General features: G+C 54.8%; 1 protein-coding gene across 1 annotated transcript in view; it reads right to left on the bottom strand.

The window, feature by feature from the left end:
• The window catches only part of LGR6 (leucine rich repeat containing G protein-coupled receptor 6), a 119,962-nt gene extending 97,285 nt beyond the window's left edge, over positions 1–22,677 (bottom strand). The window contains exon 1 of the mRNA XM_039227626.1: positions 22,466–22,677. Within this exon, the coding sequence (XP_039083557.1) occupies positions 22,466–22,677 (212 nt within the window). The remainder of the gene's footprint in view (positions 1–22,465) is intronic.
• Positions 22,678–25,374: the final 2,697 nt, after the last annotated feature.

The raw sequence follows: 25,374 nt of genomic DNA, 5'->3' as shown, positions 1-25,374 counted from the left end.
CTGATGAGGGCTTGCCCAGCCCCTGCAGGCAGAGCTGGTGTGGCACACCCTGTGTCCCTACGATATTTTGTCCACACGCCCCCAGTGATGAGCTCCCGCCATGCGCCTTGCACTGCCCCCACCTTCATTATTACCCCAGCATAAGGCTCATTAGCAGCGTGATCCTGGTCATGCCCCTGGACATCTGGAAGCATCCATTCTCCCATCTGCAAAAGGTGGATAATAATAGTATTTGCCTCACACTAGTTGTAGTGAGAATTATACAAGTTATTAAATGTAAAACATAGTGCTTAATAAATATGCCTTATTAATATCACACTCATCTAACTGAACTATAATGATTAGTATATAATGACCCATATGACTATGAGCCTCTTCAAGGCGAGGATGAAATCTTAGCCCTTTCTGTATCCTCCAATCCTAGTGGGACACCCGGAAAATAGGAGTGTGCAATAAACATCCAAGGAACGCATTATAGATGGAGATAGATGATGCAGCCTTCCCCAGATTCTCCTCCCGGGGCTGACAGCCCTTGCTCTTAGGGAGTTCTTCCTGTCGTCCGATTTGAGTTTCTCCCACTGCTCTTTGAGGGCATACTCTCTATAAAGAACCTAGTCGGTGCTTAGTGACAATCTGGTGCTCAGTCCATGGGACCTGTCGCTAACAACTGTCACTCGTCTCTTAATTCAGCATCCTCTAGAAAAGGTCAAAGCGAGGCCTTCCTCTGAAGGACCCATCAGAAAACTACAGAAGACCTTTAGGTTTCTCTTTGGCCCTTTCCCTTCGGGGCGACAGCCTTCGGTTAGGGCCTGACGGGCTGCTGTAATATCCTGAAGCAGTAACCCTTCCCAGCCCTGGCCCGACACATTTCCCTCCATGGTGGGAGACAGCTTGGGGGCTGGTGGGGAGCAGAACAAGCCAATGTAGAATAGCCCAATGCAGGGAGGGGTTCCTTCTCCCTGAAAAGGGCCAGTAGATAGGCTGTCTGTCACGGGAACCATCTGGTACTCCGAGAATATCTGCTGAATTCTTCTGTCAACAAGAGAGGCAGGTGACAAAGTAAAGAGGAAAGAACATGGCATTTGGAATCAGGGAACCTGGCTCAATTGGGCCAACACCAAGGTCCCTTCCAGCAGGACAGGTCACTGCCTCCGCACTGGCTGCAGTGCGCCCGACAGAGTGCTAGGCATTGCCGGGGACAGAGACAAAGCACAGGGCAAGGTCCGGGCCCTGGATGAGTTTACAGCATTGCTGGGGAAGGATTGTGTACAACAAAAAACCTACACATGTACTCTGGTGGGTGGTTTACAAGCTGCTCCCGCAGCCATTATCACAATTAAAAGTGTGTGTCCAGACTCGAGACTGAAACAGAGGAGCAGAAGGGGGATCGGGTAAACCGGGATGGCTTCCTGGGGCAGAAATGAGGGTGGGGTGGATACGAGGCATGAGTCGCTCAGCTCGGAGCGAAAGGCATCCGGGGAGCACCCCATGTTACACGGTGGGGTAGGGGTTCCTTGGCAGGGAGGACGGGACCGCCATTCGCTGTGGGGCTGTTAGCGTCCCTCTCCCTCCCTGTCCCTTCGTAGTGTGGGTAGCATCTCCCTTGTTGTGACCATTCAAAACAACCCACGCATTTCCAAACACCCCCTGAAGGAAAGGTACTTTCCTCTTCCTGCGCCTGCTTGATATCAGTTTACAAGGGAGGAAACCTCTAAAGCTGGATAACGTTAGCTAAGATCACAGAACAAGTTAATGGCACTGAGAATTAGGTCTCGTAGGCCCCAGGGCAATGCTCTTCCCACCCCACCACATTGCTGTTGGGTTTTCTAAAGCAGCGTTCCCTGCCCAGTTGATTCCCCTAGATGGCACTTCCTTATCAGAGATGACGTGGTACTTGCAATCTTCTTTGAGATTCTAAGCACACTAGTTGACACAAAGTTCTCTTGGATTTTTGTAATTTTCCCAGATTTCCAAACAAGGGAGTGTACTTCAATCAGGATAAAGTGTATCTGTCTTCATACACATGACAGCACAGCACATTCTCTTAGGCTTTGCACAAAGTGAGAAAAGTGCTGTATATTTAAATAAAAGGGCTATTGCTTCACTGTGGCATGGTCTGGCTCCCTTGTTTATAACAACCATGCCTTCCAGCCTGGCAGGAGGGCACAGAACGGAGGGGAGTCGTGGACAGTAAGAGAGAAGCTGGAGAGATGAACGGGGAGGTCCTGGCACCTGGACTTGGGGCTCATTTGCAAGGGGAGAGAAGGTCCCCTGTGGCTGCTAAGCAACGCGAGGCGTGCTCAAGTCAGCCTGAACCAGGGAGAGACAGGAAACCCACACCACCATCAGCAAGTGACCCAATTAATTCTGGTAGATCAGGGAGGGCTAAGGGCAAGGGAAGGAGACATTTTTTTTAATGTTAATTTCTTTTTGAGAGACAGAGACAGAGCGTGAGCAGGGGAGGAGCAGAGAGAAAGGGAGACACAATCTGAAGCAGGCTCCAGGCTCTAAGCTGTCAGCACACAGCCTGATGCAGGGCTTGAACCCATGACTGTGAGATCATGACCTGAGTCAAAGTCAGACGCTTAAGTGACTGAGCCACCCAGGTGCCCTGAGAAGCAGACATTCTTAGAAGTCAGGTGAGAGAAAAGTAGAATGTTTTTTCAGTTTGTTTGGTTTTTGGTTTTTGGTTTTAGTTTTAGCGCTGGGTTAAAAGACCACAGAAGTCAGGTAATGTCACTCCTGGGTATGACGATATTTCATCTGTATGGTGTAGGTCTCCTCAAATTCTGATGGCACAGAAAGGAGGCCAGTGTATGATCCCTGCCCTCAAAGAGCCCAGTCCAGTTGGGACAATGACAAAAGAGTGGACAATTACAAGGCTGAGTGACGAGTGCTGGCACTGAGTGGCTGGAGTATCACCCAGCCTCCTCAGACTAATTCGTACCATCTTTTGACTCCAGGCTCTGAGGGCTCAGTCACAGTTGGGCCACACAATCCTGTCCTAGACTACAAACTGTTGTCTCCTGGTTTCAGATTGCTCGTTCATGTGCCCGGTCTCCCCACACAGGCTGGGAGACCCTCCATGGCTCCCAGTTACCTGTGCTTCACACACACACACACACACACACACACACACACACCAGCAGCAGCAGCAGCAGCAGCTTCAAGGTCCATTTTCTATGCAGCAAAGGATGGGTGAACATGTCACAGGCAGACCCTGGCCACAAAGACTGAAGAGGTACATAGGACAGATGTGCAGCAGGAGGGAAAAGAAGCCTAGCAAGGGAAGGCAGCAGTGGCTATGCATTTGGGGACTGTCCACTTAATTGGGTCAAGCTCTGGTCTCCACTAACCTGCCACATCTTTTCTGACCCTGATTCTGATGTCCAGCTCCATCTAGAAGAGCATCATTTCTGTGTGTGGAGGTGTACGGGTGTGACTTCTGTCTGCCCTATCAGGCTGGAAGCACCTTAGAGAGGACTGTGACATCCCATTGTATAAGACCTCCCCAAGGGGAAGATATGTGTCCCTCCTCAGACTGGGACATCCCTGAGCTCCCCTCCCGGGGGCCCCAGGAGAAGGGCTGGGTGGGGTGGGGAGCTGAGTGGGCACAGGTGGGAAAGACTTGGAGCCACCGGAGGGCGGGACCCAGAGTTGCTTTGTATGCAGACCACAGCCCTGAGCCCTGTTTGTTTAGCTGAGGTCCTGCTGCCTTTAGCCTTTATTTCACAGGATAAAGGGGCAGGGTGTGTCTAGGGGTGGAAAACAGAGGAAAGGCCCCTCTATTCAGAATCATGTTCCCCCAACTCCTCCCACCCCACTCCAGCCTCACATCCCAAATGGAAGCTTTCCTCTCACATCAGGATCCCTTCCTCCTCTTCCCAACCCAGTAACTCCACTTACCTCCATGGACAGACACACGAAGGAGTACCCAATTGCCACCTACCCCCCACCCCAGCCAGGGACAGCACCAAGACCCTGGCCAGAAGATGTTCAAAATCGGACCCAGTCTCAGCTTCAACTTGAATCTAGCAGGAAAGAGCAGAAGCTGGAAGCTCAGAGCATATAATAAGAGCTACCTTGGCTGGGACAGACACTGCGCTAAAGGCTTTACAGACCCATTTTACAGATGAGACTTGGCAAAATCAAGGCCCCTCTGATGCCAAAGTCCCAAATCGTGTCCAACCCCACCCCTCTGGCTCTACAGCTCCCCTCCATTTGAATGCCTTTCAAAGTTTATAGAGCTCTGCCACATCCTTGGTCTCATTTAATTTAATCCTTTTATCAAGCCAGGGAGTGAAGCATTATTTATTCCCATTTTAAATGAAGAAAAGAAGACTGGGAAATATCAAGTTACTTCACGTCTACTCACACAGTTAGTAAGTGGCAAAGCCAACACCCCGCCAGTTTGCTCGGTTGAACCCAGCTGCACACAGGAGCCAGTGCGCAGCCACAGTGACAGCTCGGTCCCCAGGGGCACAGGCTGCATGGTATGCAGCTCACCTTGAGGCTGAAGGGCCAAGAAGCAGGGCCAAGGTCGCAGGTCCGGGAACAATGCAGTGGGATTAGGGCTGGCCCAGGAGGCCCCCGCCCATCGCCTAGTGTCTTGCTCTGAGTCTCACTTCCAGGGGCTGTGAGGACCAGTGGAACCTTCCGGAACTCAGCTCTCCTCCTCCAAGCCCACCTGGGCTGGCACGCCTCACCTTGCTGTTGCTCACCCAGTTGGCAACAGAGCAAGGGGGTGGGGGCCGGAATCCTGCCATCCTGAGCCCCCTGGGGCCCCTGAGGTCCCACACGCCTGGTCCCCAGGGCAGCTCCTGCCTCCTTCTCGCTCATTCTCTCCAGTCTTGCTGCCGCCATCCTACCTTCTGGCTGGCGCCCCAACAACCTACCCTCTTCTCCAACTCCCTCCTTATTTGGTTCATCAGACTTGTAGAAAGACTGGATGTAAGATCTAGATCTACCATCCCCACCCAGCAAGAAGTCCCTCCCGAAGTCTAGCCTCACTCCTTCACGCTGCAGTTGGACTGAACAGAGTTCCGCACCTTCTGTTAGGGTGTAGTAGCTTGTGGGCTGTGGTGTCAGCCTGCCTGAGTTTGTATCTTGGCTCTACCACTTACCAGTTGTTTGACATTGAGCAGGTTGCCTTTCCTCTTTGAGCTTTAGCTTCTGCATCTCTAACGTGTTATGTAATGGCTCCTCTTCCCGGAATTGTGGGGCTTACAGGAGAGAATCCTTGTGTGTCAGGGGCAGTGGCTGTGCCTACCGAGTGGCATGGATGCTAGTTAGCAGCCCTCCCCTCCCCTGCATTCACCCTCTAGACACCTTCTCCTGGAGGAGCAGCACAGGAGGGGCACAATGGAAATGGGGCCGGGAGGCTAAGGGATGGGAGGGGAGGGGAGGGCATTCTGGGTCAGCCCTGCCCTTAGGAGGCACCAGCTGCTGCTTCTCTTGGATGCTTCCAAGTGAGTGCCACCTGCCCCAGCCCTGATCTTCGCATCCTTTGATCTTCTGATCTCTGGCCAGGGTCCCCAGCCAAAGGCATTCCTGTCTTCCAGGCCTCCTCCAAGGAAGAGCAAAGGGCTGGGTTCCTTCCCCTTCCCCCAAACTCCTCCCTCCTCTGTGTGTGTGTGTGTGTGTGTGTGTGTGTGTAACCGGGACTACCACAGAAGCCCTGGGACAAGGTAATAGCCAGGTTCCCTCTGAGGTGGTGATGTCGTGGAGAGGGGACATGGAGAAGGGCCGGCCACCGGACTGCTGTAGGCATGGTGCCCTGGGCTGGCCCGGACCCTGCTGCAAAGATGCCTTCAGCCTAAGTTCCTTGTTCCTAGTGCCCTTGTGTGCAGAGCCTTGCTGAGCACTGGAGGAGGCATATGCGTGCCTGTGTGTACAGACAGGGAGTCCACCGCAGCCTGGGGAAAGATGCAGGACCACAGACGCAGTTGGACAGAGCCTTGAACGTTAGTACTGGAAGATTCACAAATGTCTGAGGATCAGGGGGAAACCTGGCCTGTGATGGCCAGCAGGGACAGGTGTAGCCATCAGAAAGGGGCCTGAGAGCTTTCCAAAGAAAGGAACTGGACAGGGACTCTGAGGATGGTGGTGAGGGATGGAGCATTAGGCTCCATGGTGCCCCCCCCCCCCAAGATGTCTGTGTCCTAATGCCTAGATCCTGTGAATGTGACCATACTAAGTTAGGAAAAGGGTCCTCGCAGGTGTGATTAAGAGGAAGATCGTGTAATTAGGTTATTTGAATGGGCCCTTGACAAGTGCCCCTTATAAGACATGCCCTGAGAAAAAGGTGATATGGAGACTGAGGGAGAGATGGCAGAGATGTGGCTACAAGCCAAGGCAGCTGGCAGCCAGCACAAGTTAGAAGAGGGGTGTGGTGGATTCTCCCTGAGAGCCTCTGTAGTGAGTGTAGTGTTGCTGGCACCTTGACTCTGGGCTTCTGGCCTCTGGCACACGAAAGAATCAACCCCTGTTGTTTTAAACCACCCAGTTTATGGTAATTTGTAATAGGAGCCACTGGGAAGTATACAGGAAGTAGTCAGAAGGGTCTCAGTATACCGCTGGACTTCATGACCCTGCTGTGGGCTCCCCCTGCCCCATCCCTCTCCTCACTCTCTGTCACTGCCCTCCCTCCTGATGCTGCAGACCAAGCCGGTGACCCATCCCACACCTTGCCTAGGAAACTCATCCTCACCCTGTAGACCCCAGCCCGGGACCTGTGACCCAGCACTTCCACTCCTGGGTATATAACTAACAGAAACAAGCATATGCTCACCAATGCCCGTACAAAACCACCCATGGCGGCGCGATCCATAATGCCCCCAAACCGAGAAGCATCCAGTGCCCATCAACCGTAGAATGGATGGACTGTGTTGCGTCCTCCCAAAGTGAATACATGTGGCACATGAGCGTGAGTGGGCAATGGCTGCAAGCAACAACAGTGTGGGCAAATCTTCAAACATAGTGAGGGAAAGAAGCCAGACATAAGATAGTGCTCTGTTTATATCAAGTGTGAAACACAGGCAGAACGTACCTATGTTGTTAGAAATCATGACAGTGGTTACCCTTGCGGGGGCAGGTAATGACTAAAAGAAGGCGAGGCAGGTAGAGGACTTCTAGAAAGCTGTGGACTTTCTGTTTCTTGTTCTGTGTGCTGAGGATGCCAGTATATTCAGCTTGTAAACACTTATCAGGCGATAGGTAGTCTTTACTGTCATGTATGTTATTGTTAAATAAAGTTAGTTTACAAAAAAGGAGACTAAGAGTGACTGGGTGGCTCAGTTAGTTAAGCGTCCCACTTTGGCTCAGGTCATGATCTCACGGTTTGTGGGTTCGAGCCCTGCATCGGGTTCTGTGCTGATGGCTCAGAGCCTGGAGCATGCTTCAGATTCTGTGTCTCCCTCTCTCTCTGCCCCTTCCCCAATTGTGTTCTGTCTCTTTCTCTCTCTCCAAAATAAATAAACAATTAAAAAAATTTTTTTAAAAAAAAAGGAGACTCATTCTGAAAAACACTCTTCCTTGAACCTCAAGCTGGCTAAGGCTTCCAGCTCTAACCCTGGCTAAGAGTTCCCTCTGGATTCCCATGGCATCTTGTCACCACTTCTCAACTTTCTACCTCATTGAATTTAAATTGGAAATTTAGTTTCATGACTCATTTTCATCTGTGTATCCCCAGGACAATGTACTTGCTCTGGGGCATAGTAGGTGCTAAAAAACACTTACTGACATTTGTTGGCATGGCCAAGGGCTTTGTTGTTCTCACACTTCCCTCCCAGAATTCCCCGGCCATTGGCCTCAACAGCCTGGATCATCACAGGATTCCACAAGCCTCTCCACTGCCGCCCCCCACCTCCTGAGTACCCCCTAGCCAGCCTGTGCGTATCCTCACCTAAGCACTTCGATGGTGGTAACTTTCTGACCCACCCAGCCTGAGATCTCTCTTAATGCAGACCACAGGGCTTACTCGTCTTAGACCTGCAGAGCCTAGGCGAGACCCGGATACGCAATGGAGATTGAAGAACCAGCAGCCTCAAGTTACTGGAGCCCTCTCTCCATCCAAGCCCAGGGGCAGGCGCATACTTTTGTTCGTCTTAGCTTGTTTGAAACTGGATGGAAATTTTCAAAAGAAGCGTTCTTTAAAAGAAAAAAAAAATAGTAAGGAGAATGAATAGGAAAGGCAAGAGCTTCTAAGTAGAAGGGTTTATAGAACAGATGCCTCACTCTAATGAAACCCAAGCCTGGCCACGAGCTGGCTAACTGGCAGCTTAAGAGGCTCCCCAGGATGGCTCCATGCTCACCGCAGCTGTCTGGGTTGGATGCCACACCTCCGGCCTATGGGGAAGCTAGGTTAGTGCCATCAGCAGGTCTGAAGAGGGTGGCCCTCCCATCCGGCACCCTCTCCGGTGAGCACACCTGCTTCAGACCAGGCTGGTTTCTGCTCTGCATCTCCTGCTTCTAGCTTACTCATCCATTCATTCTTTTCTTCACTCACTCCACCAATATTTTTGAGCACCTATGTGCAAGGGGCTTATAGCCAGCCCTGAGGATACCAGGGAGCATTGGCAGCTGGAGCCTTGCTTTCCTGGGGATACCCAGCCTGGCGTGGAAAATGGACGAGTAGACAGAAGTTAAAACCCAGGGTGACAAGCCCTGAGGCAGAGCAGGACACAATGGGGAGCCCTCTCCTAGATTGAGGGATTAGGGAAGATTATCCTGAAGAAGAGACAGCTCAGTCAGCCCCTTGTATCTTACATCAAGCAGATGTTTCCCTGGCTTTCTCCAAAGACTGGCCCCCAGAGCTGCAGGCTTCTTGTCTGGACCCATTTCTTCTTCTTTTTTTTAAAATTTTTAAAAATTTATTTTTGAAAGACAGAGGGGGGGGCCAGTAGTGGGGGAGGGGCAGAGATAGAGAGACACAGAATCCAAAGTAGGCTCCAGGCTTTGAGTTGTCAGCACAGAGCCTGATATGGGGCTCAAACCCACGAACCGCGAGATCATGACCTGAGCTGAAGCTGCTCGCCTAACCGGCTGAGCCACCCAGGCGCCCCCTGGACCCACCTCTTAACCACATCCTTGCAGTAACTCACAATGATGTCCTAGGGGCTCTTTCTTATTGCCCTAGACATAAGCCAACGGTGCCTTATCTAAGTACCAATGAGGTTAAAGCAATTCTGGGTGGGAGGGTGGGGGGAGAGTAGCTGGCCAGGGACTGAGCTGATGGTCTGATTTATTGCAAGGATAAGCTTTAAGGCAATGCCTGGCACACTCTGAAATGCAGATTCCAACTCCGTGGGTCTGGAGTAGGGACCGAGCTCTTGCACACTCTCGCAGCTCCCGGTGCTGAAGCCCATACTTCGAGTAAAAGGGCTTTGGGAAATCCGAGGGACTAGATGGCATAAGTCTTCCTTAAGCAGCCCCTCATAAATGGTTTTTCAACCACTTTTTTGCGGAGTATTGATCAGACTGATTTACAGAGATGTCCGATTGTGACAGGTTGTAGCCTGGTCAAGAGGCCAAGCAGAGGCTAAAATCCATCCCTTGCTCCACCCATCAACTCTGCCCCCTGCCCACACTATCGGGCCACAGGGGCACTGAGCCAGCTGGATGCAGCCCTGGGTGCTGTGGTCCCCGTAGAGGGGCAGGCAGAGACCCTTGGTGGCCTCAGCAGCCCCTCCAGTGTCCCTGGGGACCACGCCGTATCTCCTGCCTCTGAGGTTGCCTCCATGCTCACTTCCTCTTGCAGAAGTCGGAGTGAAACCAAGCCCACCCGCCAGTACCTTTGAGGCTAACAGAGCAGGGATAGCTGCTGGCTCTCTCTCCCCTGTGACCAAAACAGGAAGGAAACTCAGGGATTGTAGAGCAGGAAGGAGGAAGGACACCAGGAAGAACTTCCCAGTGATCACATTCTTGAGGGGCAACACTGAACAAATGGTAGAGTGGTGAAGGACTTGCTCTGTCCATGGGGGGTGGTTTCTAGCCGAGGTCAGGGGCTGGGGGCTGAGGGCTCCCAGGGCAAACGTCTGAGTTTCTAAACCTCTTCCTTTTACTACACTCTTTACCCCCGGCCCCCCTAGAGGCCCCGGGGCTGTCCATCAGCACTGAGCACACCAGGGTTCTAGGGGTTAGCCCAGGTATTTCCTGACCCCAAGCCCCACCCCCAGCAGGTCCCCTGGGCCCCGCAGCATGGTGCCTTTGCACCCCCATGCCAATCTGAAGGGTGAGGCTAATGCTTTCTGGCAGGTAGAGGCAGGGCAGGCAGAGGGGGAGGCGGCACCCTGGGCTCCTGTATTCAGATCAGGGGAGTCAGCAACGAAACGAGGGTTGGCGTGGCGTCGGCTGGCGGGGGGGTGGGCATTCCTCTTTCCGCTGGCTGCACATAGTTAATGGGGGGCCTTGTTCTGGCTGGGCACACAGCCCTGGAGGTGCTGGTGATGGCCATGCCTTGTCCCAACCCCTGGGATCTCAAGTCTCACTGAGTGAAACTGCAAATCTCCAGGGACCCTGGCACCTTCCTCATCGCAGGCTCAACATGACCTCCCTTGTGCTCCTTCACCCCCTCTCTTCCCTCTGCCTCTTTACTTATACACGATCGTTTGTCTCTATGATGTCCTAGGATCAGGGACTGCGAGCCCAACAGGAAACAGGCCTGAAGAGATCAGAGGACTTGTCCAAAGGCGCTCAGCAAGTTGGTGGCCGAGACAGAATTCTAGCCCAGGTTTCCTGATTCCAACTCCTCTGAACAGAGAGCAGAACTTCAGCTCCAGGTGGACAGGGGGCAGGGGAGTTTCAGACAAAATTGGAGGAGGGGGTCTACTGACCCTCCCCATTCTTCCAGAATGTGCAGCCCCTCACCGCACAGTAGGAAGAAAACCCACAGCTGAAGGGCTAGAGAGCTTGGCGGGGGAGGGGGGGGGGGTAGGAGCAGGGCATCGCAGGTGGGTGGGAGCATTTCCTGAGGGGGACTCACACGGGGTGGCACTAAATCTTTGTCTCCCCCCTGGACCAGCCGCTGCGGCTGTTACATGGAGAACTGTTAATCCGGGTGTGGAGCACAGCTGTCCTGCCAGGGAGCACACACTCCATAAACGTTTGTCAGTTGAATAAATGAATAATAATAGTTCACACCCACTGAGGTTACTATATGCGTCAGACATCGTTCTAAGCACTTTCCGTTTATTAACTCATTCAACCCTCCCAAGGGCCCTGTGAGATGGGTGTCATCATCATCTGTATCATGTACAGGTGAGGAAACTAAACACCAAAGAGTAAATCCTCCCCCCAAAGCCTAGTAAAAGGCAGAGGCAGGGTCTGAGCCCTAGAAAGGCAGTTCCAGAGCTCATACACTTAGCCACTCTACTAAAGTATGAAAAACTGGGGCGACTGGGTGGCTCAGTTGGTGAAGCGTTCAACTTTGGCTCAGGTCATGATCTCACGGTCTGTGGGTTCGAGCCCTGTGTCGGGCTCTATGCCTACAGCTCAGAGCCTGGAGCCTCTTTCAGATTCTGTGTCTCCCTCTCTCTCTCTGCCCCTCCCCGACTCACGCTCTGTCTCTCTCTCAAAAATAAACATTAAAAAAATTTTAAACCATGAAAAACTGGAAAGGGCCACAACACACACAGAGACCTTCCCATTTCAAGCAACGACCTTGCCCACCAGAGTCTGAGAAGTGACTCATTCGTAGACACACCAAGATGGAGGTGGACCCTATGCCTCCCCTCGGCACATGGCAGCCCCTAACCCTTGCCCCCTGCAGATGCCATACTCAAGCCAAAAACTGTCCACAGCTCAATGATGCCCAGTGTCCCTTCTAGCCCCGAGGCCATCTCCAGTGCATCTGGACAGAGGCTGCCTCTCCTACCCTGTGGCGTCCCTTGGACGGCCCCTCCTCCCACCCATTCCTGCCCTCGTCCCCACGTCCATCATGACTGTGACGTGTTAGGGATCTGGCATGTTAGGGATCAGAGTATGTTCGGGATCTGGCATGTTAGGGATGGGAGCACAGAGAAGGGGTCTCATTTGAATTTATGACCACTTGGAAAGAGAGGCCAGTCAAGAAATCCCTCATCCTACACACCAGAAATAGGAGGCTCAGAGAGGGTCAGCGCGGAAAAGTTTACAGGACCCAGTGCAAAATAAAAATGCCAGGCTGCTTGTTACAAAATGATTACGAATTGTAAGGTGGTGACAACAAAACGTGAGCCCAGACAGGAGGCCTGTGTGACTGTAGAAGGGGTATGTCTGTAAAGTGGGCCCTGGTTTAAGGGGTTCACCCAAGTCACCCAGCTCACAAGTGCAGGGCTGCTGTTTGGGAGAGCCGGGGTCCAGTCCGGTCTGAGAAGCCAGCTGGCTCCTGGCTCCAGACTCTCCTGGGTCTGCCCCCAGGTAAGTGAGGGCGGGGGGCCCAGGCCCTGTCCCAATTCTCGTTCTCTCTTGCTTTTGTCCGAGACAATAGCCCCCTTCCTTTCTTGTCTCCTCCCAGCCTCCTAATCGGCTCTGTCCACCACAAAGGCAGGGGATTAGTTTACGGCCCCTTCCTGCCTCAGTCCTCGCAATTCCTGGACACTCGATCCACCTCTCCGTCCTCGGACACCCCTGCTCTTGGGCTGCCCCAGATCTGGAGCTAAGGGGGAGGGAAACAGACTGAATGCATAGTCCTGTATTGTTTGTGGTCCTGTTCAGAGCACCCCCTGCAGGTAGGGGCCGGTACTAGGGCGCACGCCCACGTGTGTCTGTGTGTGTCTGTGTGTCTCTGTGTGTGCTCATGTGTCTTGCATTTGAAGGGGAGATGTGATGTGGATCTAAGAGGAAGGGAACCAGAGGCATAGGTTCTGCCCTTCAGGAAGCTCCCAGTCTGCAGCCTGAGGGACAGCCCTTCTTCCCCTGGGAGCTCCAACTTCTAATGCAAAGAGACATGGCTCCTGGCCTCAAGGCACCCTGAATCTGATGAGGCAGACAGCCTTTGCCAGGTGGACAGACAGGTGGACACACACACCCCATAAGCACACACAGGTATGCAGCCCTACTTGACATTTTCACAGCAGGGGTAATAATATCCTCTATGCGCTAAGCACTCTTCCAGGCAGGACCTTGGTTAATACAACCACTTCATCGGGGAGAGATGATTATATTCTGTTTTGCAAATGAGTGTCAATCTAGGGCTTTTAACGCCCACTCCTGTGGTTTTCCCCTTGCACAACTGCCTCTCCAGGGGTTTCTGCGTTCGATGGCATCAGTTTCCTTCCTCTGTGCGCCTGCCCACTGTTCCTTATCTGGACCCGTCTGGTGCACGCCTCACTCCCTGAAATGTGTCACAGTTATTTGTGTGCCTGTCTTATCCCCTTCTCTGAGCCCCCAGGGCAGAGGAAAGAGCGTGGGCTTTGGAGCCCCCAAGCCTACCTCCAATCTTGGCCCTACCTCTTCTCTGGGTGTCCACCCCCTGCCCCCCTACACCCTGCTGTCTGAAAGGGGAGGAAGGAGGAACCAGTCCCACAAGCGTGGAGACATGAGCAAGCCTTCAGCAGGGAGCTCTCTCAGGCAGCAGACATTCAGCCCACGTCTGCTAAATGAACAAATGAATGGTTTGCTCCCCACACGGCTTGAGAGTTTGAGCGGCATGATCACTGACCATTAACAGGGAGACCGCAACACAAGCTGGGGTGAGAAGTATTACCAGAATCGGAACAGTGCTCTATGGCAACGGTGCTTAGACGGGGTTTCAACGCACTCTACCCACAGAGCTGCCCCACTGCTGTGCACAGTCCTCTACGCAAAAGAACATGAAGCAACTTGGGAGAGACCAGAGACCTGGGGAAAAGAATCCTTAGGCTGGATCAACCTGGGAAGGCTTCCTTCCTACAGGAGGTGTTAAAAGCCCCTGAGCGGCTGCTGCCTTTGGCCTGTTTCCCAGGAATCAATGGTAACTCAGGTCGGGGACAATTCAGACTTGCAAATCACACGGGCAAGTGGAATAAACCTCGACATTCTTGGTCGTCTGTAGGCCACTTAAACGCGCACCTCCTCCCTGCCCTGCGGTGACCCCAGCAATGTATTGGGCTGGGGTGATAGATGGGGGCGGTGATGGCACCCCGTGTGCACCACCACTGCTGCCCTCGCCCCCCTTCAGGGGTCCTTCTGCCTTGGCTTGAAGCCTAGGGACCATGTCCAAATCCCTGACACCGTACAATGGAAGGCACTCAGCACTCTCCCCCCATACGCCTGTCTGGACACTCTCAGGGACACTCCACCTCCTCCAGCACCTCCAAGGGCAAAGGGGAGGGTACAGTGGAGGAGAGGATGAAGAGAACTGTGTTCTAGAACCAACCTTCTGGGTCTCATTCCCAGCACAGCCCTAGGATGACAGATTGCCTAGGTGAGATACCTCAGAGCCACTTTGTGCCTGCCTCAGCTGCTCCTTCCAGGAGCTTCTCCTAAGGGAGATCAGAGTGGGTAATAACAACAGCTCTCATGTCTTGTTGCTGTGCGCCAAGCACTCTGCCAGATTATAAACTTCCTTCAAAGAGCTTGGTATTCTTATGCCCATTTTGCCGCTAAGGAAGTAGAGGCTGAGCAAGGTGAAGAATCCATCGGGCTGGGCCATCCAGCGAGTTAGCACCGGAGATGAGATTTGAACCGGTGTACTCCGGCTGCAAACATGAGCTTCGTCCTCCACAGCAGTGTTTCCAGGTGTGCCGAGAGGGTCTCGGCCCCTGGGGGGCCAGATGCTGCCTGGGGTTGGCCAGATCCCTTTGGCTCGGAGCAGCCGAGTTGATTTATCCCAGCTGCTAAACACCTTGAGTCAGTTGTGGGCTTATTGTGGTGTGTGTGTGTGTGTGTGTGTGTGTGTGTGTGTGTGTGTGTGTGTATGTGTGTGTGTGTGTGTGTGTGTGTTTAAGTGTGGCCCAAGGAGAAAAAGGCTGAGAGCCCTGCTCTGGACTATCCTGCCTAGAGGAGTAAGACAGAAAAGGCTGTCGTGAAGAAGTAACAGAAGCCACAGTATCCTGCATTCGAGGCCCATGCTTTCCCTTCTCCTGGAGGGCCTTCCCTGTTTCACTCCCTGGCTGAACCCCCTGGTCTCTCAGGACTCAGGATGGGCCACTCCTCCCTCCCTGGGGCCTCCCCCAGCCAGCCCAGTCTTCCCTGTCCTGGGAGTGCTCTTGACCTCACTGTTGGTCCTTGGGGGACGCTCCCCATGACCATCTGGTGCAGTGAGCCAACGTATCCTGTCTCCCGTCACATCCCTATCCCCATCCTGACTGCCTCACAGGGACCCCACATCTTCCCTTCAAGCAGCCCAGAGAGGAGCTTCCAGAGACACTGCTGGCCAGTGGGAGGGGAACGAAGCCACTGGCACTTGAGAAACACAGGAAACTGGAAATAGGCTTTGAGGGCCTGCTCAGCCTGTGAGTTTAAAATGCCCAGAGTCTTGCCCATCCCCTCGGGGCTCAGCAACCCCCAGCTCTGATCCCCTGAGAGGCAGGGCAGTACAATGGTCAGGGCGAAGACTGCCTGGGTTGAAATCCCGACACCACCTAAAAGCTTCATTTTTTTCATCCGTAAGATGGGGATAACACTAGACCTCTCTCCCAGGGTTTCTAAGAGATAAGGCCGGAGGAGCACTCTAACAAATGCAGTACGTGTCAGCTGTTCCCATGATCAGTGAGACAGAGACACCAGCACAATGGCAATTTACTAGATATGTCCTCCTGGGCCCCAGGAATGAGCTTCCTGACAATCTGGTTTCTTCCCGGAAGAAAAGCTACAGTCCAGGGAATGAAAACATTGACCGAGAAGGCATCCCCACCAGCAGACAGGAGAGGCAGAAAACTGGGCACAAGGTGCTTTCCTGGCCTCAATCTTAGGTTCTGTATGTCACCCAATTAATCAGAAGGGGCCGGAGCCCCCAGGTCCTGAGGAATTCAAGAGACAGAGGACTTCTTAGTGGCTCTGGAGGAGAAAGAAGACAGTGGCACAAAGAAAACCCTCAGCTCTGGAGGTGCCCGTCGCTGAGCAGCGGGCCCAGCCCCCACCTGCCTGCTGCCAGCCCGCCCGTGGCCTGCTCTGGCACGGCTCCGGGGGGGCACCCTGCCAACCCCATAGCTCTCTACCCCCCCCCCCACCATGTCCTTTTGCTGCTTCCAAAATAACTCTACTCCCTGCCCAAGTTTGGCCTCTTGGGTGATTTTCTCCTCCTGAGACCTGTTCTCCCATGTCTGAAGGGCAGAAGGAAAGACCTCAACTGTCATCAGAAATTAGGGACCACCCTACTTTTTAAGCAAAGAACTAGTTCTCACGAAGGGGCTCCCAAATTCTGAGAGCCCCTGGGTCAGTGTGTCCATTTCAGTTTGGCTGCAAGAAGTCACTTCCAACATGAGGAAGAGGGTTGGAAATTTCTCCCCCACCCCCGGCTCTTGTACCTTCCCAAAGCCAGCAGGACTCCTTGTCCTTGGCCCTGCACCCAAGAGAGTGAGTTACTAGCCTAAGGTCACACAGCCCATTAGGGCCCAGAACTCTGAGGAGAATCCGCACCAGCCCCTTAGGGCATGTGGCAGGGCAGACATCCCTACCTTTCCTGGGGCTATACCAGAGAAGGCTCTAATTTCCCAGAACTCCCATTTCCGGGGAGAAGTTGGGCTCTCCAGCTGGAATCACCTGGAAGTCAGGAGAGGAATGACTTCTCCCCTCTGGAGAGTCTCCCACCAGGTGCCAGGCCAGGGCCCATCTCCTTGGGCGACCTGTGAGGGAGATCACTTCCTCCATCACCCCGGGGCTAGGAGCCCAAGAACAGATGGGGTTCTGTGAAAGGCCCCTTTCCCTGCAAGTCAAAGGGAGGGGGCTCCATTAATACAGAAGCAGCAAGGGAGGGAGGGAAGGAGGGAGGGAGGTGGGCTGGCCATCTGATGGAGCTGTAGACGATCACACTAGCACCTTAAATCCCCACCCTGTCACGGGTGGCTCTCAGATTCACTTTCTGGGCCTCAGGAAATCATTTGTAGGTGAAGAGATTGAGGAAAAACAGTACAAATCATCAACATTTGAAAGCGGGGCTAACATGAAAGACACCGTGCTTCACTTTCTTGCTCTCCTTGGACCCTCCCCCATGCTCCACCCGAACCCTTCCAAGCAAATACTGTTCATTCTTCCATTTTCAAGATGAAGAAACACACGGGGGAGAGGTGAAGTGACTTGTCCGAAGATGCACAGCCCATAGAAGGCGGGGAGGGGACTGGAGCCCACACACAGAGCCAGCCCCGCCCTCCCCATGGAGCACCCTATCCTGTGCCCCGACCGCCTCTCTGCCTGGTGGGCACGGGTCAGTGTGGGAAGCGGGCTGCGGCACGTGTGGGGCCATCAGGGTTGAGAGCCCACGGCGAGGGGGAAGGCGGGGTGGAGCGGGGCGCAGGCGGGGGGCCAGCTCTGCTCTGAGCCAGGCCTTCTTCTCCGACAGCCGCCCCTCCCGGGCCGCGCCCAGCGCCCGCTGCTGCCAGAGCAGAGAGGTTTCCTTTTTCTTTTGCCTAGGGTTGTTTCCTGCCTTTCCTTTGAACTGGGGTGTTGGCTCCTTCACACACTCACCCTCCTCCGGCAACCCCCCAGGACTGCCCTCTGATGGGCCCGTCCCCCCAGGCTCCGCTTTGGAGGAAGGCTGGCAGCCGGTTTCCTGGAATCACTCTCCCCTGCTTTGCCCTTCTCCTCTCTACCCTGGTCTGGGTGCTGCCCAGATCCTTCCCCGGTTCCCTGTCCCTTTCCCCTACAGCCCATCTCCGCCAAGTGGCTCTCCTTTGGGGCTTTCTCCCTCCCATCAGGAGAGCAGGCTCAGAGTTGATTTCTCCCAGCCTCGCCTATGCTAGGCTTTCAATGAAACACGTCGACCTTGAGGTCCGGAAGAGTCTGGGAGCTAGCATTCACAGCAACTGAGGGATTGAGGATTAGAACTCACAAATCCCAAATTTCAGGAAGGCAAGGACAGCTCAGGCTCTTGGAATCTCCTAGAAAGGGAAACTTTCTAGTTTCCCTTCCGGCTCCAAGGCCCGACCTCGGGGAGGTGAGAAATGACACCTGGTACATTGCACCTGCCCAAGGCTGGCTCTCCTCCCTGAGGCTGCACATTGTCCTGCGTCCTCGTGTGATTGGCCCTGCAAGGCCCATTTGGACACATTGGGAATCACCTGGGGTCTTTCATCTGTTCCCCTGCTCCCACCCGGACACTCTAAGACTGCACCAGCCAGCATCAAACTACAGCTCCTCTGGATTCCCAGTATTGCGACTTCTGTCTCCTTGCCAACCACTCTTCCTTCTCATGCCCCCCCACACACCCACACATGCACCCACGCACCACGCATGCCATTCCACTCCTTCACAGAACAGTGCTCCCTCTCCTCCCAAGGCTAGCTCCAGGACTCCCTCCTCCAGGAAGACTTCCATGGCTAACACTTCTTGACCCTGGCCACCCTAATAACAACACTGGCTAACACTAATTGAGCTCTTCCCACAGGCCATACACTGTGCCAAACCCTTTACAAACATTACTTAGGTGAATCAACGGAGCAGCCCTATGAGGTTAGCTCCATTTACAGATGAGGAAACTAAGTCACGGATCAACTGGCCCAGGTTCACACAGCCTAGTGATGACTCTTCCCCTGCTCTCTTGGAGCCAATGCCTATGCTCTCAACCCCTCTGTCCTCCCCCAGCAGCCTGCCTCCATCTGGTCATGAATACCCCGCCCCCCCAGGCAGCGATGAAGAAGATGCAAATTATCGAGAATACACACACACACACACACACACACACACACACACACACACACACACACACTATCTGACCTTTCAAACAAGCATAGTGGTTAACACGGGCAGTCTTCAGGGGAGTGAAGTCCCAAGAGGCTAATAATCGGTCTAAGGCTGCACGGAGGGGCAGGCCCTCCCTTAGCCCTGGGGACAGTGGGAAATGGGAAGGGGTGCTCAGGGGTAACTGCATGTGTAGGGCCTTTTACAGTCTCCCAAGACAGTTTTTCTCCCACCATGGGCCCCTGATACTGCTTGACTTTGGGAGCCAAAGGAGGCGCTCAGAGTAACTACTCAGATTCTCCTGCTCTGGGACAAGTATTTGCTGTCTGGACACTCCTGCCCCTTCGCTGTGCGTGTGTGGGGTGGGACACAGCAAGAGGCATCATGTCTTCACATCACCATCAGACTGCAATGCTGCAGAGCTCCCTCTCCTCCAGATGGGTTCCCAGAACAGGCCCTACCCAGGGAGGAGGTCCAAATCCCAGTGAGGCTCATGGAGATTCAGTTCGGAAGGAGATTTTGTTTTTTAAATGAGAGATGCCTGAAAGACTGTGGGCACTTGAAGTCTGTCCTCCCAACCCTGAGCAAACAAGGCTGGCATTGGGCCCCAAAAGACTCATAATTTTTGAACTTGGGTGCCTCCAAAGCAAAGGATAGCAGTTGGGTGTAAAGAAGACTTTCTGGTGTTCCCAAGAACCAAGATGGAGGAAGGTGGAGGTGTGTGCACCATGAAAGGTAACTGGCTAGAAGGAGAGACTCTCACCTTTCCAAGATGGGGAAGCAGGTGTGAAGTAGTTTTTACTGGGGCAGGTTGAGGACCCGCAGGTATCCTCTGGAGCCCATAGTTCCTTCGTGCCTCCTAGGGTTCAATCTACAGCTCCTTCTAAGGATCTTCAAGACCACTCTGACCTGCTCTGTACACCCGGTGCTTTAATCTTACATTTCTTCTTCTTGACCCTGTGTTAGGAAGACTTAAGTGTCCACTCCCCTCCCACCCCCATCCCCACTGTCAACCAACTGGTTGGATCCCAGGCTCCCAGAACACCCAGGCTTTGACCAAGACCAGCACCCACAGTTGACTCCTTAGCAGACATTTCTCTTCTTCCTGTCACAGACCATCCCCTTGAGTTCCATACTCATCCCTGGACTCAATTTCCCTCCTGTGTGAAGGGTCCTGGAAGCTTGCGTCCATCTCCACCCAACAGCAGGAATTATAATAACAGCCACTACTTCTACGTCCCCCCACCCCCACTGCCGTACGTCAGGCACTGCGCTGGGGACTTTATACAGACATATTATCTCATTTAACCCTCCCTGTTACCCACCCATTTCCTTCCATATACAAATGACGAACCGGAGGCTTAGAGGAGCTCAGTGACTCAGTGGGTGGCAGAGCTGGGAAGGAACCAGAGTTTGGGGGCCCAGACAGAGAGAGGCACTGCTGGTTCCATCATCAAATGCAAATCTGCACCAGCCTCGGCTAGAGCTGGGCTCCTTGAGGCAAGGTCAGATTGGGCATTTCCTGTCATTGCTAAGAAGGAAAGGAGCTCCACAATGCCTCTGACCCTGGTCTTCTCAATGACAGCCCTCAGGCCTGCTCCACGTTCAATACCATTTGTGACCAGCCTGCTCTCCTAAGATGCAAAGAAAGAAGGCTTCTCCTCTGAGCCACCCTCAGCCCAGATGCCCCCAGCAGAGACCCCTTCATCCACCATCCACATGGGACCCTTCTGCCACCCAGGGCAGGGGACATGGCTCTCTCCCACGTGCCTCCAATATTCCAGAGTCCACTGCTAAATCGCCCACATTGCCTCAGGATCCTCCTCCATCTCCTTCCCCTCCTCTCTCCCAGTCTCTGAAGTACAATCTGAGTCTTGGGATAGAGACGCTTTCTCCATTTCCCCAGAGATGCAAGACAAGTTTAGAAAGTAGCACCTCCACTGAATCCAAATGCAGCCTTCACAGCTGCAGGGAACTGTGACAAGATGGTGGAAAATCTTCCGTCAGCATGGATGGTGGAGTGCTTGGATTCCAAAGGTGACCTTGTACCGCTCCTTCCCCAAGTTCTTCCAGAAAAAGGGTCCGTCTGGAAGGAAGTTGGAGCAACCAATCTCTGAAAGGCTCCTTCAACCCAAGAAAGGGACCTTCCTTCTGCTCCCCCAGAGAAAGACCCTACAGATGCCATTCCCAAACTCTTTCTAGCCACAGAATGCTGCCTTCAAATAAAACAATGTCATATACCCCCAATGTGTAAAATGGCTCAAGGTGGAGCTATAGCATGCATGGGGGCCAGAACCAGCTCTCCTCTGCCAGCTTTGGGGACACCCTCACAGCCTCCCAGGTGCTCCGAGTATTTGTCCCTGCCTTCACCCCCTGGGGCTGTGAAGGACTCAGTTTGCCCTTCTAGAATATGGACACTATTTTCTCCTCTCCCTCCCTGCACTGGTCCCCAGCCTATGTCTCTTCAAGTAGAAAGGGGCATCCAACTAAGGACAGGAGAACTGGGAGGGGAGCCCGATGAAGGGTAGCAATTTGGACCCTCCACATGCCGCCAGGACACCACCACAACTGACTGCCCGGATCCCACTTAGCTCAACAAACATTTGCTGGACCCCCGTGAAAACTAGTCCAGACCCTTCTTCCTCAGAGCACCCAGGTCCTGGAGCCCCACAGCCTCTCCCTGGAACAGATGTTCCCAGACTTTCCCACCTGAACTCCTTGAGAAAAGGGGAAGAGCCTGGGCAGGGCTGGGGTTGGGGGAGCAGGTTTCCTTTCCCCAGAGCAGGGATGGGGGTGGGGTTAGGTGGTCTGGAATGTGCTGTCACTCCCTCCTCCTGCCCAGGTGGGAGCAGTGAGTGCCCCCAGCCCTCAGGCTCTGAGGGGAAGCTCCTCTGAGCCTTCCTCAGGACAGCTGCCCCCAACAGGGTCCCCTTCACGCGCCATCTCACCCCAACTCAGCTCTAAAAATGGTTCTCTGGTTTTCAGCCTCGGCGCCTGCCCACAAATTAGTGTCTCCAACACGGCCTCTTGGGACATGACTTCAGGGAGGCCCCTGGGGAGCCAGGAGGCCTCGGCAGAGGGAGATGGTGCTGGCAGGGTCCCCTTGGGAGGAGCCAAGAGTGAGCAAGGCCCCTCTCCCAGCTTCTGGGATGCCCCCACCAAGGCCACCCAGCCTCACGGTGACAGCTCTGCTCTCCCTGCCCAGGCAGAGGAGAGAGGATCTCCCGCTGGAGCCCCTCCCCTCTCCGCCACCGCAATTCAGCAGCTGTGTCCTCAGCCACCGTCCTGGGCACAGCTGTGCTGGAGGAGAAAGCAGCAAGGGGGAGGGCCAGCCAGCCCCGGGGCCCTCCAGCTCCAGGGTCCAGAGGCCCACCTCTTACCAAGCCTGAGTCCCACAGTGAACCCACAGACAGGAGCCACTGAGAAAGCAAGGGAAGCCCAGCCTCCCCACGGCTCTGATCTGCAGTCTCACACTGGCCCCCTCCCACGGCCGCGCCGCCCCCCCCCCCCCCCCCGCGGTCCCGCAGCAGTCCACTTGTTAGGGGACGAGCCCTCCCCGGATGCCCGCACCTCCCGCCACCAGCCTGGCAGGTGCCCTACACGGAGGCCCGGCAGGGCGCTAGCGGGCCCTCGAGGAGGAGCTGGGAGGGACGCGCGGGCCAGTACTCACAGGTAAGCCGTCAGGGGATCCAGATCCCCTGGCACGGCGGAGAGCCCGAGCTCAGAGCAGTCGGCAGACAGCATGATGCGGTCCTCCTGGCAGTGGCAGGCGGCCGGGCAGGCGGCGGTCGCCGGGCCAGGCTGGGGGACGACGCCGGCGCATCGGGAGGCGCACAGCGCAGCGCAAAGCCACAGCGCCCGGAGTCCGGGCGGGCTGGGCATCTCGGCGGCAGGCGGCCGGGGCACCTGGCGGGCGGACGGGCGAGCGCACCTGGGCCGCTTCTCGCCTCTGGGTCCCGCGGCCGGGCCGGCGGGCTGTGCCGTCGGTGAGGACCGCCCCGCGGACTCTGCTGGGTGGCGGCGGCGGCGGCGGCGGGGAGCGCGGGGACGGTGCAGTCAGAGAGGGGCAGGCATTGTTGAGTGATCTTCGTTATTCAGTTTCACAGGCTGGGCTTGGCAAGGGAGGGAGACACAGGCGGAGGAGGAGTCAAGGAAACTTTCTGCGCTGTGGCTCGCTCCCCTTCCCTCCTTCCTTCCGAGCTGGCAGGAATTTCATCCAGGAAAGAAAAAAAAAAAAAAAAGCAAAGAAACCCTAAGAGAGTGAGCAGAGAGTGCATGTCAGGGACCTGCACTTGCACTTGTTTGGAAAGATGTGATGTCCCAGGGCCCAAGCCTGCGGGCTGGGGACCCTCTTGCCGCAGGGTCAGCCACTGGGTCACATGGGACTTGGAGGAGGCCCTATGCAAGCAACCTTAAAAGTTCCCATAGGTCCCCATCCCCTCTACCACATTTTCCACACGAGACCCAAGGGGGAAGTGATTTGTTCAAGGTCATATGGCGAGGGGAGGGGGAAGCCCCAGAACTGGAATTTAGTAGAGTCTGTCCTTGTCACCCTGTTTCCTGGAGGAGGGCAGTGAGGAGTTGTCCTGAAAAGGATCAAGTTTCCACTCTATGGAGAGATGGGGGTGGTAGGCAACTAAGAGGGGTCTGCTCACTGAGGAGCCACGCCCTGCCATCAAAGAAACGGGTGCAGATTCCCACCCACTGGGTGTACTTTGCATGCATGCAGCCCCAGTCAGGTCTAAGGCCCTGGGATCACCTTGATCGTGTCCCATGACGGAGTTAGGTAGACAGGTGGGAGACTGAGCCCCGCCGGTTGTCAAGAGGCTTCCTGAAAGCGGATTGGCGCCACCTGGAGGCCAGTGCTGCAGCTGCAGCTCAACCACGACCCTGCGGCGGGAATCCCAGGGTCCTTCCTGGTCAGCATCCCAGGGCTTTGAGGGGCAGGGCGGATGGTGGATAAAGATGGGATCAAGTCCCTCTTCTCTTCTTAGACCACATGGGGCTGGCTGTGCTTCCTTCATGTAGCCTTTTGCTTTCTGTGGTCTCTCCCACGCTGAGCCAAGCCCCAGTGCAGAGCTAGAACCAGGCTCGGTCTCCCATTTGGGCCCTGTCTTCCCATGGTCCATCCAGAGTGTGTACCCGAAGCCTGGAGACCTCAGAGGCAGCCAGTATTCCTTCCACCCCATACCTCCGTACCTGTCCATACTTCACATCAACCTCCGCCGCCCCTGCCCCCCATCCCATTCTCTTCTATTGCTGCTAACCTCCCAGGGGCCTGAGGGGCTCCTATTACCAGAAAGACCCACAAATGGGAGCCGCCCTGCCTTCCCAGATCCCAGCCTCACTCATCCATAGCTTGGCTCCATTCCCCTGCCTGTCTGCAGAGACCGCTGCTCCAGTGTGAGGGACCCAGACTGAAAAGAGCCATAGGTGAGCCTTGTCTTGACCTCAGCAGCAGCCCCTCGTGGTGGGCTTGGGGGGAGCTCAGAGCTAGTCTCCAGCCTGCCAGTTTGAGAGTCATTATGGCACCAACCTCTGACTCCTGATAAACATAATTTAGAAGAGGACATGATATCCATTCCCCTTGGGGGCGGGGCATGGGGGAGTGAGCACCAGAGTCTAACCTCGTCCTGGGAAGGCTCCTGATGGAGCAGAGAGCCTACCTCTGTTCCCCTTCTCCAGCCAGGCCTGAGAAAGGCCCTCTCTGAACCTCTGACCCCATGTACTTTTCTAGGAACCCAGGTTGGCCAGGGAGAGCTCTGCCTCCTCTTCCATTTGGGATCCTAACTGCATTTCAGGGCCTTCTGCTCTGATGTGTCCAGGCTTTCTCTGTGTCTCCCCCCTCCCCCCCAGGCCCCCCCCCCCCCAACCAGGGACAGTTGGTGTTCAGCATCAGGCACTTTGCCATCCAATACGATGCAGTCTAATCAGGGAGTCAGACAGGAGCTTATAAGACCGTGTCACATGGTGTGCAGCTGAGTCCTAAAGTGCTTGGGACAGACTGCTTTCTCCTGGGGGCCCTCAACCCCACCCTATTTTCTGTTCCCCCTCCCAGTTTTTCTCTCCTCCCAAAGTCCCTCACTGCCTTCTCTTCTACCTCCCTCCTACGGTGGAGGGGAAGAAGCTGGGAGCAAAGAAGCAGAGAAAACTCAGCAACTCTGGTCTGAGGTGCAGCCTCCTATAGAAGCACGTCAGTGTGGCCACAGCGCCCGCACCCCGACGGGGCAGCACACAGTGGCTGAGGAGGACCCTGTGGATGCTGGCAGGTGGAGACAGCTGGGGATGGCAGGAGAAGGCAAGCGACGGCAAGGAGAAGGGACCACGATTGGTCTTTGCGACACACAGGGGTGGTAGGTGGGGCAGAGCCTTGAGTAACTGGGGCTCTGGATCTGGGGTGCCCCAGGACACTAGGGACCAATGGAGAAACTAAAGTCTGAGGCAACTAGAGGCTGGGACATCGGGGGCTGCTCCCCGGGAAAAGCCACAGCATGCAGGCTGTGGGGCAGCTGCTTCGGCCAGACCCCCTGCTCGTGGCTGCCCACCAGGCCCTTGCACTGGGCCCCATGTCCTGCGAAT

This window comes from Hyaena hyaena, unplaced genomic scaffold, assembly GCF_003009895.1.
Source record: "Hyaena hyaena isolate Hyena2069 unplaced genomic scaffold, ASM300989v1 scaffold_28, whole genome shotgun sequence".
Classification (NCBI taxonomy): domain Eukaryota; kingdom Metazoa; phylum Chordata; class Mammalia; order Carnivora; family Hyaenidae; genus Hyaena; species Hyaena hyaena.
This window is presented reverse-complemented; position numbering and strand designations above follow the sequence as displayed.